General features: G+C 39.2%; 1 protein-coding gene across 1 annotated transcript in view; it reads right to left on the bottom strand.

Annotated features, from left to right (window-relative positions):
* Positions 1-18522, bottom strand: part of TDRD7 (tudor domain containing 7) — a 102427-nt gene that overhangs the window by 60689 nt on the left and 23216 nt on the right. The window contains exons 2-4 of the mRNA XM_068974239.1: positions 15384-15596; positions 12488-12629; positions 11355-11568 (exon numbers count right to left, since the gene is read on the bottom strand). Of these exons, the coding sequence (XP_068830340.1) occupies positions 11355-11568; positions 12488-12629; positions 15384-15590 (563 nt within the window). The 5' untranslated portion in view covers positions 15591-15596. The remainder of the gene's footprint in view (positions 1-11354; positions 11569-12487; positions 12630-15383; positions 15597-18522) is intronic.

Raw genomic sequence — 18522 nt, 5'->3', positions numbered from 1 at the left:
TAATTATTTAGTATATGACTTTTAAAACCTACAAGATCTGAGAAACATACATTCATTTACTTTAGCTTAATACTTGCAAAATACCTTTTCAAAATACCTTCCCTCTTGCATTGCCACATCCTTCCCCTTTCTCCAACCCTTGATCTTGGCAATCACTTCTCTGTTCTTTATCTCTAAAACTTTGTCATTTCAAGGATGTTATATAGAGTCATACAGTATGTAACTTTTTGAGATTGCTTTCAACTCAGCACAATTCCCTTGAGATCCACTGATGTTGCGTATGTCCATAGTTCATCCCTTTATAATGTTGAGAGGTATATTCTGTAGTGCGGATGTATTCAGTTTGTTGAATCTTTCAACTTCTCAAGGACACCTGGGTTGTTTCCAGTTTGGGTCTGTTGTTAATAAAGTTACTATGGACACCTGTGTACAGGTTTTTGTGTAAACCGAAGTTTTCATATCTCTGGGATAAATGTCTAGGAGTGAAATTTCTGTTTAGCTTTCTTTTTTTTTTTTTAAGGAAACTATCTTCCAACTTATCCTCTATCTAACTTCTAACTTATCCTCAACTATCCTCTAACACGTCTGTCTGTACAATTTAATATTCCCCAAAACAATGCTATGAGTGATCCATTTTCTCTGTATGCTTGCCAGATTCAGTGTTATATTTTTAAATTGAAGTATATTTGATTTGTAACTGTTTACTTTCAGGTATACAGAATGGTGATTTGATATTTTTGCAGATAATACTCCATTGTAAGTTATTACAAGATAATGGCTAATAAGATAATTCCCTGTGCTATACAATGTTTTTCTAGGACTTTTATAGTTTCAGGTCTTACATTTAGGTATTTAAACCATTTTTTAGTTTACTTTTGTATACAGTGTGAGAGAATGCTCTAATATCTTATTTTACATGTAGTCATCCAGTTTTCCCAGCAACAACTTGTTAAAGAGACAATCTTTTCTCCATTGTATACAGTTGCCTCCTTTGTCATAGGTTAATTGATCATAGGTGTCTGGGTTTATTTCTGGCCTCTTTGTTCTGTAACATTGATCTGTGTCTGTTTTTGTGTCAGTAGCATGCTGCTTTCATTACTGTAGCTTTGTAGTATTGTCTGAAGTCTAGGAGGGTTATACTCCAGCTTTGTTCTTTTTTTTCTCAAGATTGCTTCTGCAATTCAAAGTCTTTTATGGTTCAATATGAATTTTAAGATTATTTGTTCTAGTTCTGTGAAAAATGTTCTGGGTATTTTGATAAGGATTGCTTTAAATCTGTAGATTGGTTTGGGCAGTACAGCTAGTTTAACAATATTAATTCTTCAAATCTAAGAGCACTTTGTCCATCGTTGTATCATCTTTGACTTTCATCATCAATGTTTTACAGCTTTCAGAGTATATGTATTTCACCTCCTTAGCTAGGTTTATTCCTATTTGATTTTTTGATGTCATTATAAATGCTATTGCTTTCTTATTCTCTGAAATTCCATTATTAGCATATAGAAATACAACAGATTTCTGTCTATTAATTTTGTACCCTGCAACCTTGCTGAATTTTCATTTATTATTTCTAATAGTTTTGGGGTGGAGACTTTTGGTTTTTTTCTATAAAGTATCATGTTATCTGCAAGAAGTGACAGTTTTACTTCTTCCCTTCCAATTTGGATACCTTCTACTTCTTTTTCTTTTCTGCGGTGGCTAGGACTTCCAATATTATGTTAAACAGAAGTGGAAAGAGCGGGCATTCTTCTCTTGTTCTTGAATTTACTGGGAAGGGTAATCATACCACTGAGTATGATTTTGGCTGTGGATTTGTCATAAACAGTCTTTATTATGCTGAGATAAGTTCCCTCTACACCCACTTTGATGACAGCTTTTAATCCTGAGTAGATACGGAATTTTATCAAATGTTTTTTCTGTGTCTATTGTGATGATCATGTGATTCTGAGCCTTCCATTTGTTAATGTGGTGTATCACATTGATTGATCTGCAAATGTTGAACCATCTCTATGACTCTGGAATAAATCCAACTTGATCATGGTATAAGACCCTTTTTATATATAGTCAGATTTGGTTTGCTAATATTTTGTTGTAGATTTTTGCATTTATATTCATCAAAGATATTGGTCTGTGATTTTCTTTCTTTCTGGCATCTCTGTCTGGTTTGGTTATTGAGATAATGGTAGCCCATGGAATGAATGTGGGAATGTCAATTTTTTGGAATAGCTTGAGAAGAACAGATATTAGTTCTTATTCATATGTTTGGTAGGACTCCCCTGTAAAGCCATCTGGTCCTGGACTTTACTTCCAGCTTTTCTATTACAAATTCAATTTCACTTCTAGCAACCAGCCTCTTCAAACTGTCTTTTCTGTTTGTTTGTTTCAGTCTTGGCTGTTTGTATGTTTCTAGAAATTTGTCCATCTCTTCTGGTTTAGTTGCTAAGTGGCATCCAACTTTTGCGACCCCAGGGACTGTAGCCTGCCAGGCTCCTCTGTCCATGGGATTCTCCAGGCAAGAATACCGGAGTGGGTTGCCATTTCCTTCTCCAGGGGATCTTCCTAACCCAGGAATTGAACCCAGGTCTCCTGCATTGCAGGCAGATTCTTTACTACTGAGCTATGAGGGAAGTCCATCTCTTCTAGATTGTCCAAGTCATGGGCACATAACTGTTTATAATATTCTCTATGATTACTTTCTATCTCTGCAGTATCAGTTGTTATTTCTCCTCTTCAATACTTACTTGGGTCCTCTTTTCTTCTTGGTGAGCCTGGCTAAAAGTTTATCAATTTTTAAATCTTTTTAAAAGACCAGCTCTTGGTCTCATTGATTTTTCTATTGTTTTTATGATCTCTATTTTATTTCTTCTCTGATCTTTATTATTTCATTTTTCTGCTGACTTTGGACTTTGTTTGCTCTTCTAATTCTTTTAGGCAATAGGTTAGGTTTTTAAGGTTTTCTTTTATTGTTTCTTGTGAGAAGTCTTAGTTCAGTTCAGTCACTCAGTCAGGTCCAACTCTTTATGAACCCGTGAACTGCAGCATGCCAGGCTTCCCTGTCCATCGCCAACTCCCAGAGTTTACTCAAACTCATGTCCATTGAGTTGGTGATATATCGATATAGACATCAAGTCTCTATCACTATAAACTTCCCTCTCAGAACAGTTTTTGATGCATCCCCACTTTGGAAAGTTATATTTCCATTTTCATTTGTCTCGAGATATTTTCTGATTTCCTCTGATTTTGCTATTGACCATTTTTTTTTTAGTAGCATGATGTTTACTTGCCACATGTTTGTTCTTTTCCCATTTTTCTTTCTGTAGTTGATTTCTAGTTTCACACCACTGTGCTCAGAAAAAATGCTTGATATAATTTCTTCCTCTTAAATTTGTTGAAGTTTGTTTTGTCACCAAGTATATGATCTATCCTGGAGAATGTCCTATGTGCACTTGAAAAGAATGTGTATTCTGCTGCTTTCGGATTTAATGTCCTATACATATCTATTAAATGAAAAGATGTTTGCCCTTTGGAAGGAAAACTATGACAAACCTAGATGGCATATTAAAAAGGAGAGACATCACTTTGCCAACAAAGGTCCACATAGTCAAAGCTATGGTTTTTCCAGTTGTTAGGTATGTGAGATTGGACCATAAAGAAGGCTAAGCACTGAAGAATCGATGGTTTCAAATTGTGCTGCGGGAGAAAACTCTTGAGAGTCCCTTGGAGAGCAAGGAGATCAAACCAAATCTCTATCCTAAAGAAAATCAACCCTGAATATTCATTGGCAGGCCTGTTGTTGAAGTTGTAGATTCAATACTTTGGCCACCTGATGTGAACAGCTGACTCACTGGAAAAGACCCCAATGCTGGAAAAGACTGAAGGCAAAAGGAGAAAAGGGCAGCAGAGGATGAGATGGTTAGATAGAATCACTAACTCAATAGACATGAATCTGAGCAAACTCAGGGAGACAGTGGAGGAGACAGAAGCCTGGCATGCTACAGTCCATGGGATTGCACAAAGGTGGACACAATTTAGCAACTGAACAACAAGGTTCATTTGGTCTGCTATGTTAAGACCTCTGTTACCTTACTGATTTTGTCTGGATGACCTGTCCATTGATGTCAGTGGGTATTAAGGTCCCCTATTATTCCTGTATCACTATTTTTTATTTCAGCCATTCTGATAGGTGTGTCTCAATATAGGTTTTTTTTGACACATTATCTTATTACTCTCTTATGTCATCTGAAATTAATAGCCTGTTCACACAAAATCCAAGAACACTCAAATAATAAAGCAAATATAATCATATATTAAAGATTGGTCTTCAAACATCATAGCCAATGATGTCACAGTTGCCTACAATCTCACCAACATAAAACCACATTCACATCTCAGTGGTCACCACACCATTCAGTAGAGTTTCCTTAACTGGGAGCGGTTTGAAGCTACTTGTTTGAGCACTATTGATATTTTTTCCCCAGCTCTGAATAGCTGTAAGGAATTCAGCAGAGTTGGAGGAACCTGATCAATGTTGGCATAGTGCCAAAATGTGGCCAATCGAGGCTTTGAGTAAGCAACAGCAGTGCTGGGACCTTCTCTGTGAGATTATGGACAAACTGGGTCATGGTTCTAGGATGGAAAACTCATGACCCCAGCTGGCCAGCTGAATCTCAATGTAGCTTTAATTTATACTTCCTTAATAGCAAATGAAGCTGAACATCTTTTCATGTATTTTTATATTTAAAGTAATTACTGTTATTTTAGGGCTTATGCCTGTACTTTCTGAAGTTCCAAACCATTTTAGATTATTTCTGTTCTGTTGAGACAACTTCCTTTAGACCCTCTTTAGGAGGAAGTCAGCTAATGACAAATTCTTCTAGTTTTCTTTCATCTGAGAATATCTTCTTCATTTCCGTTTCATTTCTGGAGGATATATAATTTTGATTGACAAGTTTTTTCCTTCACCACTAAAAATGTGCCATTTCTTTCCTTTATGATTTCTCCATAACTGTGAATGAAGAACCACCGTCATTAAAACTGGTATTCACCTATGAGTGATGTATCATTTCTCTCTGGCTAGTTATAAGATTTTTTCTTTGTCTTTAGTTTTCATAAGTTTCACTATTGGTGTGGGATTCTTTGAATTCATCCTACCTGGGATTTCCTAAGCAAAGGAGAAAAGGAAAGATATAAGCATCTCAATACAGAGTTCCAAAGAAGAGCAAGGAGAGATAAGAAAGCCTTCCTCAACGATCAATGCAAAGAAAGAGAGGAAAACAACAGAATGGGAAAGACTAGAGATCTCTTCAAGAAAATTAGAGATATCAAGGGAATGTTTCATGCAAAGATGGGCACGATAAAGGACAGAAATGGTATGGGACCTAACAGAAGCAGAAGATATTAAGAAGAGGTGGCAAGAATACACAGAACTATACAAAAAAGATCTTCACGACCCAGATAATCAGGATGGTGTGATCACTCACCTAGAGCCAGACATCCTGGAATGTGAAGTCAAGTGGGCCTTCGAAAGCATCACTACGAGCAAAGCTAGTGGAGGTGATGGAATTCCAGATGAGCTATTTCAATTCCTGAAAGATGATGCTGTGAAAGTGCTGCACTCAATATGCCAGCATATTTGGAAAACTCAACAGTGGCCACAGGACTGGTAAAGGTCAGTTTTCATTCCAATCCCAAAGAAAGGCAAAGCCAAAGAATGCTCAAACTACCATACAACTGCACTCATCTTACATGCCAGTAAAGTAATGCTCAAATTCTCCAAGCCAGGCTTCAGCAGTATGTGAACCGTGAACTTCCTGATGTTCAAGCTGGTTTTAGAAAAGGCAGAGGAACCAGAAATCAAATTGCAAACATCTGCTGGATCATCGAAAAAGTAAGAGAGTTCCAGAAAAAACATCTGCTTTATTGACTATGCCAAAGCCTTTGACTGTGTGGATCATAATAAAACTGCGGAAAATTCTGAAAGATATGGGAATACCAGCCCACATGACCTGCCTCTTGAGAAATCTGTATGCAGGTCAGGAAGCAACAGTTAGAACTGAACATGGAACAACAGACTGGTTCCAAATAGGAAAAGGAGTACGTCAAGGCTGCGTATTTTCACCCAGCTTATTTAACTTATATGCAGAGTACACCATGAGATATGCTGGGTTGGAAGAAGCACAAGCTGGAATCAAGATTGCCAGGAGAAATATCAATAACCTCAAATATGCAGATGACACCACCCTTATGGCAGAAAGTGAAGAGGAACTGAAAAGCCTCTTGATGAAAGTCAAAGTGGAGAGTGAAAAAGTTGGCTTAAAGCTCAACATTCAGAAAACGAATATCATGGCATCTGGTCCCATCACTTCACGGAAAATAGATGGGGAAACAGTGGAAACAGTGTCAGACTTTATTTTTTTGGGCTCCAAAATCGCTGCAGATGGTGACTGCAACCATGAAATTAAAAGATGCTTACTCTTTGGAAGGAAAGTTATGACCAAACTAGATAGCATATTGAAAAGCAGAGACATTACTTTGCCAAGAAAGGTCCATCTAGTCAAGGCTATGGTTTTTCCAGTGGTCACGTATGGATGTGTGAGAGTTGGACTGTGAAGAAAGCTGAGCACTGAAGAATTGATGCTTTTGAACTGTGGTGTTGGAGAAGAGTCTTGAGAGTCCCTTGGACTGCAAGGAGACCCAACCAGTCCATTCTAAAGGAGATCAGCACTGGGTGTTCTTTGGAAGGAATGATGCTAAAGCTGAAACTCCAGTACTTTGGCCACCTCATGCGAAGAGCTGACTCATTGGAAAAGACCCTGATGCTGGGAGGCGTTGGGGGCAGGAGGAGAAGGGGACGACTGAGAATGAGATGGCTGGATGGCATCACTGACTCAATGGACGTGAGTTTGAGTGAACTCCAGGAGTTGGTGATGGACAGGGAGGCCTGGCGTGCTGCAATTCATGGGGTCGCAGAGTCGGACACGACTGAGTGACTGGACTGAACCGAAGCATCCTGAACCTGCAGATTAATGTCCTTAGCCAATTTGAGACGTTTCAGCCATTATGCCTTCAAATATACCTTCCATCTAACTCTTTGTTTTGAGGATCTGATAATACAAATATTAGATCTTTTCTTATTCTCCCTACAGGTCCCTAAGACGCTGCTAGATTTCCTCCTCCCCTGCCCTCCGAGAGAACTCTCAGTCTCAACTAGTTATTTTGTTTTCTTTTGTTTAAGTCTATTTACTCTGTTGTCCAGATTGGGTAATTTCTACTGTTCAAGTTCTTTGATTCTGTTCTTCAAGTTCTTTGATTCTGTTCTCTGTCATATTCATTCTGCTATTGAGCTCATACACTGCATTTTTATTTTGGTCATTTTATTCATTCTTTTTTTTCCTCTTTTTTATTTTTTAAATTATGAAAGTATGATAACACATTTACAGGAGACTTGGAAAATACAGAACAAAGTTATATATAATTCCACTATATATTACAATTATTTTTAAGTAGATGAATTAAGATTTTTAGTTGGAGTTTTAATATCAAACTCTCAAAAATTAATAGAAGGAATATACAGAAAAGTAGGGGCTTCCCTTGTGGCTCAGTGGTAAAAGAATCTGCCTGCCAAAGCAAAAGACACAGGTTTCCTTCCCTGGTCTGGGAAGATTTCATATGCCGTGGAACAACTAAGCCCGTGTGCCACAACTACTGAATCTGTGCTCTAGAGCCCATGAGCAGCAACTACTGAGTCCATATACTGCAACTAACGAAGCCTATAAGCCCTAGAGCCCATGCTCCACAACAAGAGAAGTTTCTACAATGAAAAGCCTGCAAACCACAACTATAGAGTAGCCCCTGTTCTCTGAAACTAGAGAAAAAGCCTGCACAGCAATGAAGACCCTGCACAACCAAAATTAAATAAAATTATTAGATATTATATATTAGATGTATTTAATATTTACTTAATTATTAAAAAAATTATTAAATTATTTTTTAAATATACAGAAAAGTAGGATATAGTAGACTTGAAAAGCACCACGAACATTTGGTTCTGTTTTGTATGTTCTCTTTCTTTGGTGAATTTTCTATTTTTTTTCCAAACAGATTTGCAATTGCAAATTAAAGCATTTTTACAACAGCTGCTTTAAAATCATTGTCAGATAATTCCATCATCTGATTCAAGATAATGTTGGTGTCTGTTGATTGTTTTTTCTCATTTAAGTTGTCATTTCCCTGGTTTTTTGTATAATTACTGACTTTTTTCATTGTAACCTGCATATCTGAATACATATTAGGAGACTCTGGATCCTATTTAAATATCTAATTTTAGCAGGCAGTTATTCCAATTACAAAGAAAGGCAATGCCAAAGAATGCTCAGACTACCACACAATTGCACTCATCTCACAAGCTAGTAAAGCAATGCTCAAAATTCTCCAAGCCAGGCTTCAGCAATACGTGAACCGTGAACTTCCTGATGTTCAAGCTGGTTTTAGAAAAGGCAGAGGAACCAGACATCAAATTGCCAACAACTGCTGGATCATCAAAAAAGTAAGAGAGTTCCAGAAAAACATCTATTGCTGCTTTATTGACTATGCCAAAGCCTTTGACTGTGTGGATCACAATAAATTGTGGAAAATTCTGAAAGAGATGGGACTACCAGACCGCCTGACCTGCCTCTTGAGAAACCTATATGCAGGTCAGGAAGCAACAGTTAGAACTGGACATGGAACAACAGACTGGTTCCAAATAGGAAAAGGAGTACGTCAAGGCTGGATATATTCACCCAGCTTATTTAACTTATATGTAGAGTACATCATGAGAAACGCTGGGCTGGAAGAAGCACAAGCTGGAATCAAGATTGCCAGGAGAAATATCAATAACCTCAAATATGCAGATAACACCACCCTTATGGCAGAAAGTGAAGAGGAACTGAAAAGCCTCTTGATGAAAGTCAAAGTGGAGAGTGAAAAAGTTGGCTTAAAGCTCAACATTCAGAAAACGAGTATCATGGCATCTGGTCCCATCACTTCATGCGAAATAGATGGGGAAACAGTGTCAGACTTTATTTTGGGGGGCTCCAAAATCACTGCAGATGGTGACTGCAGCCATGAAATTAAAAGATGCTTACTCTTTGGAAGGAAAGTTATGACCAACCTAGACAGCATATTCAAAAGCAGAGATATTACTTTGCCAACAAAGGTCTGTCTAGTCAAGGCTATGGTTTTTCCAGTGGTCACATATGGATGTGAGAGTTGGACTGTGAAGAAGGCTGAGCACTGAAGAATTGATGCTTTTGAACTGTGGTGTTGGAGAAGAGTCTTGAGAGTCCCTTGGACTGCAAGGAGATCCAACCAGTCCATTCTAAAGGAGATCAGCACTGGGTGTTCTTTGGAAGGAATGATGCTAAAGCTGAAACTCCAGTACTTTGGCCACCTCATGCAGAGTTGACTCATTGGAAAAGAATCTGATGCTGGGAGGGGTTGGGGGCAGGAGGAGAAGGGGACAACAGAGGATGAGATGGCTGAATGGCATCACCGACTTGATGGACGTGAGTTTGAGTGAAGCCCGGGTTTGGTGATGGACAGGGAGGCCTGGCGTGCTGCAATTCATGGGGTTGCAAAGAGTCGGACATGACTGAGCAACTGAACTGAACTGAATTCTGTTTAAGTTTATCATACACCTCCTGGCCCACTTTTGTAGGCTGCGGTTCCTATAATAATTTAGTTTTCAGAGCCCTTATTGCACTATTCTGGTCTGGTACACTCACCTATTGCTGATGGAGCTCCTGTTTACTGCTGGAGTTTTCGTTTGATTTCTGTAGGTGCTGCCCATGAAAGCGGAATACACTTCCCTAGGCCTAGTGCTGGTAGGTGGGAGGGTGGGAAAATGATATGCAGCAGGTCAGACAGCACTACCTCGGGCCCTCTCTAAGGGCTTTTTGGTACGGCAAGGTCCTCTACTCAATCACTGCTGGTGCTACCTGCAGGAATGGAAGGCTCTTATCTAGGCCATACAGTGCCACTAGATGAGAAGCAGGATACCAGACCATGGAGTGGAGAGTAGTGCTCCTCTGAGCCCACAATCCAGGATGCCTGGTTTTGCTGTCATCTTATAAATTCAATTCAAAATCTTGAAATTTAGGACTAGAACCAGCAGAGACAATGGTACCTTAGTCACCAAAGTCACCAACTGTGCTTTGGGTTAAGATTCAAATTTTAATTATATATTTTCTAGACTTCATAAAAAAATTTATAACTAATCATAAACACCATTAAATACATACCATTATGAAAAATATTTAAAGGTTGCTTTATTAAAAAATACTAAAATATAAAAAACTAGTATCCTTTTGCCTACTTAAAAATATTCTTTCTTTCTAAATATTCTAGTGTGGGGGGAGCACTTAGGGGGAGGGAAACTATCTTTTATACAAAATGGAATCTTTGAGCACTGATTTAAAGGAAAATGATACAAAAAAATTTGTTTTGTATAGGTACAAATACAATGGAAGAATGTGACACTGACTCATCTATACCAGGAAATGGCAAGCTTTTGATGTGACGGGTCTAACAGTATATATTTTAGGCTTTGCAGGCCATACTGTCTATGCACAACTACTGAACTCTGCAGTTGTGTAAAAGCAACCATAGAGAATATATAAACAAAGGAATGTAGCTGTGTTCCAATATAACTATTTATAAAAACAGTCAGTGGGCCAGATTTGGTCCATATATTGTAGTTTGCTCACCTGAATTATCTCATGAAACCATAAAATTCAGAGCCAGAAAGGAAGTTTGAGATCACTGAGTTAACATTTTTATTGGGCAAATGAGGATACCACAGCCCCAGTAGACAAAATAATTTCAGTTATTTCACCTGGCCAATGAATGGCAGCATCCAAACAAAAACTTTAAGGATGTGGTATTACTTCCAGTTCAGTATTCTGATGCATGGATGTGTAATGCTACTGTATTATGGATATGATTATTGGAACACAGTAGAGCATACAAATCAATGAGATTTTATTTAAAACTTACAAAATTAACTGGAAGAAAGATCTTCAGCCAAACTAAATTATGCGGAAGTAGAATCTCAGAACAATTTGTGAGATCTTCTAAAATGAACATTACAAGCAGAGGCTACTAACAATGCACAACAAATACAAAATGGAGATATTCAGAAAATGATGTTTAGGCAGCCAGGAAAAGTGGAGTAACTAGTAATGATGCATTTCTCTACTCATACGTGTACATTACACAAAACAAAGTATTTCCTTCTTCATCTGGACACACATGTTTAAGACTTATTATCCTAGGTTCACCACACTTCTCCTTTTAGCCAGAAAAAGCCCAAATACCTGTTGTTGGCAGACATGGTCACATGACTCTGCACTGGAACATCTTTGAATACTTCATTTCCAATAGTTGTTTGTAATGTGTAAGGCAGCATTTCAGCATCAGATTTAAGTCCAAGAGGGTTTCCTTTGTTTCTTAATAGTGTTGAATTAGGTTTTTTGCTGACAGAAAAATCTGAAGAAAATCCTGGTTGTCTGAGGGTTGCTTTTGGTTTTCCTATGAAGTCAGGCATACATAATGGAATCAATTAGCTTTCCAAAACCCTGGTTTCATAATGTCACTCCCTTGCCCAGATGTTTTCTGTTGGTCTCTGTGCTCACAACAGTTTGTAAGAATATGAGGAGGTGGCCATTAGAGGGTTGGTCAGCAGGGGAATAGCAGATTGGCGTGTACTTAGCAGATGAGCTTCTTCAAAATGTGGCTTCATCTGCTAGGCAAGCCTGTTACTTTTCCTCCACTCACCAACTAACTTGGTGGCAGTCACCTCACATTCTTACAAATGCAGCACACTCAGCAGTATCTTAGTCCTCCCATTGCTTCTCCACCAATCTGGATTCTTCCAACCGTTAGGGGTCTGGTTTCAAGTCTCCTCCTTGCCATGAAGCTCTGCACTGCCATTCTCACAAGGATTGGTCTCTTGCCTAAAACGCTCATTGTGGTATTCGGCATCTACTCTTTTATACTATCATTAAACTATGTCTTGAGAATTTAATTTTAGAAATGATTATTTTATAAGTTCCTTGAGAAAAATGATCAGTAAATACAGCCTGAGCCGCCTATATCTTTATGACTATATAATTCATGCTTTTCTAAAAATAGAGGATTTATAGTAAAAGATATAATTTCCTAAATAAGACATGAACTCAGTTGGTTCATTCAACATTCTATATGAGGCTTTCCCCTCAAATAAAGAGCAAAACCACACTTTGCCATTGTAAGTTATGCTGAGTTACTTCACTTAATAAGTCATGCTTATGTTCACTTAAATTCAAATGGAAGTACTAGCTTCAGGATTTCTCCCTTGACAAATGAATGTTAACAAACATACGTGTTTATCATAAATACAAGCAATATTTTCATATGACAATGTATTCATAAACAGGCTTTACAATTTTAGCATGTGAAAAGATCTTACCTTCTAGAAAAAATGGCATGGTTTTCTTTACTCTCATCTGACAATTAACTTGCCGACCAGTTTTCCTTTTAGAACTCCTCTGTCGAGCCACAAGCTGAGCAATTCTTGCAGTTTCTGTGCAGGCCATGGCATAGCAAGTTATCTGATTATGAGAGGTAAGGGAAAGGAGAAACATTTCTCAGATTCACTCATAACCAGAGGCTGACTTTTCAAAGTGTATCTTTGTGAGTTTACATGTTCCAAATCAAGCTGTATGCAAATATTCATGTCTCTTTCTTTCATAATGTTAGAGCTAAATTATATTTTCTGCAAGAGAAACCAAGCATAGTCCAGCACACTGAATAATCATTTTTCCTTAAACTGAAAAATTCACTTATTTCTTAAACATGTTTTTATTAAGCATCTAAAATGTGCTAGGTATATAGGCTTAACAAATGAACCCAAAGAAACCTGTGATTTGTATACATTATCTCATATACTCTGTGAGATTTATTTTATTTCCATTTTATACATGGGAAAACAGAGGATCAGGAAAGTTAAGCAAACTTCTCAAAGTTAAGCAAACTTCCCATGCAGTGAGGCTATCTCTCTGAATCCAAAGTACATACTTGTAACTGCTATTTGTACTATCTCCAAGAGACCACTAAATTCTAGTCTTGCCAATGAAATGGATTACCTGAGTAACTTGGGGCAAATCAGTTTACTTCAAAAACCCCAGTACTATCAGCTACAAAACAGGGAATAGCTTAGATCTGAGGTTTTTAAACTATTCAGTGGAGTCATAGGATTCCATGAAGATGCCTCATGGGTGTGAGGGCAAGACAGGGCAAGCAAAGGCCCTGGAGCCTCTGGCATCTACTTAAAATACAGCAGCTCAGCTTTTTATATTAAAAAAAAAAAGATAGGATATACAGGATATTTGAAAAAGGATTTAAAAACAGAATGTAGACTGCTGAGGTTAGACGGTCTCTAGAGCCCCATCTAGTGGGGCTTTAATTTTAATTTTAAATTGAAATCAAGACAGGAAAGCAATGAGGTTTTACACCACAGCCAAAACATGCTCATAATCTTTGGTCCAGTATTTCTATTCCTGAAAATATAAGAATACAATTCAAAAGAAGAAAAATTACATACCCAAATATGTACATTAGGGGTTATTTTAATAGTCAACATTAAAAATGTCCCAGAAAGAAGAAGAGTTGAGTAATTTATAGCACAGTAACTATATGAAGCACTACTAAATTACTAACTCATTCAGACATTTGATCATTTATACATTCAACAAATATTTATTAAGCACCAAAAGTCAGGGGCAAAAAAAAACAAAACAAAAACCAATCCCTTATCCATTAGAAACTGGTGAAGGAAAGAGAGGCAAAGAGACTAAACAGTAAACGTTATGTCAAGTGTTATACTGAATGTATTATAAGAGGCCAAGCAGACAGAAAGGGGGGCTTAAATCTTTCTGGGAGAACCAGGGACATTGAAGAAAGTTTTACTATTAATATAATATTTGATTAATTTATACTTTCTCCTTATATAAACTGTATTACAGATAAGGCGAACCTTTGCTGTGTTCTGTGCTGTGTTTGGTCGCTTCAGTCATGTTCAACTCTTTGTGACCCCATGGACTGTAGCCTCCCAAGCTCCTCTGTCCATGGGATTCTCCAGGCAACAACACTAGAGTGGGTTGCCATGCCTTCCTCCAGGGGATCTTCCCAACCCAGGGATCAAATCCAGGTGTCCTGCATTGCAGATGAATTGTTTACTGTCTGAGCCACCAAGAAAGGCCACTCTCCTAACCCTGGGCCCCTTTTCTCCTCTACCCAATGCCTCTCTGACTCACCCCCACACCAGAGGAACAACTATTCTAATTTTTTGTGAGAAATACCCCAGACCTGCGCTACATATTTACATATGAAACATACCTCCAAAATATACTGATTTGGGCGGGGTAGACACCTTTCTGTCTTGGGTGGTAGTTTGTCCAATCTTTCATACTGTATATTGGACAGACAATAAGAAGCAAAACTACTGAGTCATAGGGGATATGTAATAAAAAAATTTACTTGCTACCACTCAATTGCCCATATTACATATAAAACATGATTCCAGAGGAACTAGAAGATTGAAAATTGTAGGATAATCACTATTACTAAAGTAAAGGTGAGAACAGGCTAGGGACAGAAGGGCCTAAAGACAGGGAGAACAGTAGGGAAGGCCCTGTAATAACCAAAAGTGCTGAATGATCAAGTAGAGGCTTGACTAGGATCAAGACAGTAGGAACAGATAGGGGTCAGGTCAGATTATCAGAATTTTAAAGTATCTATTGGCTTCAGTAATCAGGAGGTCACTAGTGACCTAGGCCAAACAGCTGTGGCAGGCCTATAATGAGTGGTATGATATTTAGGCAGTTAAGGTCTCTAATACAGTTATTTTGTGTGGACACTGAGACTGAGTAAACTTGTAATTTTTTAACTTAATATGGTTAAAATCCTATTTTTATAACAAAGAATTTGAGGGTAAAACAAAAGACATGAGAATCTAGGCTGTGCTTTGGATGCAATTCTCTATCACTACTAACTTTGGCTTCCCTGATAGCTCAGTTGGTAAAGAATTTGCCTGCAATGCAGGAGATCCCGGTTCAATTCCTGGGTTGGGAAGATCTGCTGGAGAAGGGACAGGCAACCTACTCCAGTATTCTGGCCTGGCTATGGACTGTATAGTCCATGGGGGTCGCAAAGAGTTGGACACGAGTCTTTCACTTCATTTCACTTCTTCACTAATCTTGGCTAGTGCTTTTCACTTTGACTTCTATCCTAATTATGAGACTGGAAGTACCAGACAGGCAATTAAGAATTGGCTTGCCTCTTTTGAAACACGGTTACCTTCTTACCTCTCCAGACCTACTAGTCTCTATCCTGACAACTGCTGGCACACTTCTCAGATAGGCTTCTAGCGTAGGATAGCCCAATTGCTTGAAAGGGATCCAGTCTCCAGTTAGGGATCTGTACTCTCCTTGGAGCCGGGGTAATGCTATTCCATTCTTATGAGACTGCAGAACAGCCCGTAGCATTTTTGAAACCAGATCTGCTTCCAGCATCTTCACCTACGAGAACATGGTAAAAGGTTACTATAATGATGCATTAGGCTGTGAATTCAAATATATTTTGAGTTTTCACTTGTTTGTATATTTCATAAATTGCTACTGAATACTTTATGTGCTATTACAATACAGGGAAATAACTGTTATGGTAGAGAAAAGCATGGAATACTATGAAAAAACAAGGGAAGTCAGAAAGGCATAAAGACTAGCCTGGGGAAAGGAAGATATCAGGGAATGTTTCCCAGATGAGAGGAGGTCTGATGGAGTTCTAAAGGACAAGGTGCAATCAGTCAGGCAAGGAAGAAAAGGATGTGTGGAGGCTGGGGTCAGGGATGGGGAAAGGTATCAGCCCCAAGTAGAGGGAAGAGAAAATTCAAAAGGCACACAGGTGAGAGAGAAGCACATGGTTGGTTCTGAGAACTCTAGGCAGTTGAGCGGTGGGACATGAATGACTAAAGACTCTAAGCTAAGGATTAAAAAAAGATGGAAATGCAAGAAGTGAGAAGAGGCAGACCCAGAAGAGACTACTTACTATATTATGCTAGTATGTTTGCATTTTTGCCAGAATTAACGTGAGACCCTTGGAGGGATTTTAAATAGCAGAATAAAATAATCAACTCTGCATTTTAAGATCACTCTTTAGTATCAAGGAAAATAAACTAGAAGGAAAAAGATAAATGAGTTGTAAGAACTGAAGATACGGAAATCTGAAAATAGGGCCTTGGAATGCTGATACAAAAAATCAGTATCAGAGCTAATCAGGAAGTAGGATTAACAGGAATTGATTAACTGTTTGAATTACAAGGGACACCTCCAAATTTCTAGCTTAGAAGCATGGTGGATAGTAATGGGAAGAGACAAGTTTTCAGGAGAGGAAGGGAGTGAAATAATTTTGGACATATGGAAGTTGGGATGCCTTTAGGGCAGCCATGTAGTTATATTTACTAGGAACTCAGGTTACAAGTCTGAGCTGCTTATAGACTTGTTGGTCTTCAGCATATATGTGGTATTTGGTGTTCAAGGGGTCAAAAATAAGGTTAAGGTTAGACTCCTGTGGAAGGCTGCCACTTAAGAGACGGGCAGAGAAGGAAGTATCCATAAAAGGCCTTGAGAGGTGGCAGTCCTAAGATGGCAGAGGAACAGGATGGGGAGACCACTTTCTCACCCACAAATTCATCAAAAGATCACTTGAATGCTGAGCAACTTCCACAAAACAACTTCTGGATGCTGGTGGAGGACACCAGGCACCCAGAAAGGCAGCCCATTCTCTTTGAAAGGAGGTAGGACAAAATATAAAAGATAAAGAGACAAAAGATTCAGGGACCGAGACCTGTCCTGGGGAGAGAGTCATAAACAAGGAGGAGTTTCCATACAGCACCAGCGGGTCTGTGGGGAGTTTTGGAATCTCAGAGGGCAACATAACTGGGAGGGGAAGAAAAACCCCACAGAATACACGCCTAACCACAACTCCCAGTGGAGAAGTAGCCCAGATGCTCACGTCTGTGCTGGACAGGGAGGCACTGGCTGCATGCTTAGGGTAAGGACAGGGCCTGAATGCCCTGAGGACCATCTGAGGGAGCTAACCTGAGATAGCAACCCAAACTGTGGGATAACCAGAGAGAAAAAAAGAGTGAACTTTCCCACGAAAGGCTCTAACCTACTTCGCAACTTGGCCCGCTCACAGAACAAAAGATTGAGCCATCACCAAAGGAGAGCTAGCCGGCTGCGTACAGGCCCCTCCCCACAACCAGAAGCAGAGAGGCAGGTGTGTGACAGCCAGAGCCGGAAGGGGACAATCTCAGCCCCAGAGACCAGCATCCTCCAACGAACTGTGAGCAGGCTCCCAGTTGCTAACCACATCTTCCTGGGACCCTAGATGGTTGACATCTGCCAGGAGGGTCGCTCTGAGATTAGCTCCCCAGAGGAGACACATGGCACACCCGGGAAACCAAGCGCCCAGGACCAGGGTAGTGATTAAGACACATGGCCCACCTGGGACAGTGCACTCGCCAAGCACCTGGACACCTGAGCTGCTTGGACCCGGAAAGGGCACAAAACGCACGCCCAACCAAGTCTGTGCCCTTGCAGAGTACCCAAGAACCTGAACCTGAGCAGCTTACACCTGGGAAGTGCACGAAATGCAGGGCCCACTTTGGACAGCACGCCTGCAGAGCAACCTGGAGCCTGAGCAGTGTAGACCCAGAAAGCACATGCCACCCCAAGCTGGGGCGGTGTGGTCCATACTGCGAGCACTCTCCACACATGCCACTGATATCTGTTTGCAATGTTCCTCCCTCCCCACAACACAACTGAACAAGTGAGCCTAAATAAGTGGACCACCTTCACCCCCTTGTGTCAGGGTGGGAATTAAGACATTGAAGAGACCTGCAAGCAGAGGAAGCCTAAAGAAGAGGGACAAGCTCTGGGAGTGACAGGTGCAACAGATTGAAACCCTGTAGTTAACATTGACTAAGCACTGCAAGAGGCCTATAGATCTTGAGGAGAAGTACAAGCTGGAACAAGAAACTATCTGAAACTGAACTGACCCCACAAAGCCCACAACAGCTCCAGAGAAATTCCTAGATCTATTTTTACTATTATCATTTTTTAATATTTTAAAGTTCTTTATTACTTCTTTTATTTTCATTTTTATAACCTACTATTACCTTGCCAAAAAAGACCCTATTTTTAAAGAAAATTTCATATATATTTTTTATAATTTTTGTGATTTTGTTTTGTATTTCTAATATTGTATTTTTGAGAGTCTAACCTCTACTCTAGATTTTTAAACTTTGCTTTTTTATATTTGTTATCAATTTTGTACCTTTAAGAATCTAATTTTCAGTATCTATTTTCACTTAGGGGTGTGATTATTGGCTTGATTGCTCTCTGCCCTTTTGACTTTCTGTTTTCTCCCCCAGTCACCTCT

This window comes from Capricornis sumatraensis, chromosome 6 (assembly GCF_032405125.1).
Source record: "Capricornis sumatraensis isolate serow.1 chromosome 6, serow.2, whole genome shotgun sequence".
Classification (NCBI taxonomy): Eukaryota; Metazoa; Chordata; class Mammalia; order Artiodactyla; family Bovidae; genus Capricornis; species Capricornis sumatraensis.
Note: the sequence above shows the minus strand (reverse complement) of the source record. Positions and strands in the feature narration are given on the sequence as shown.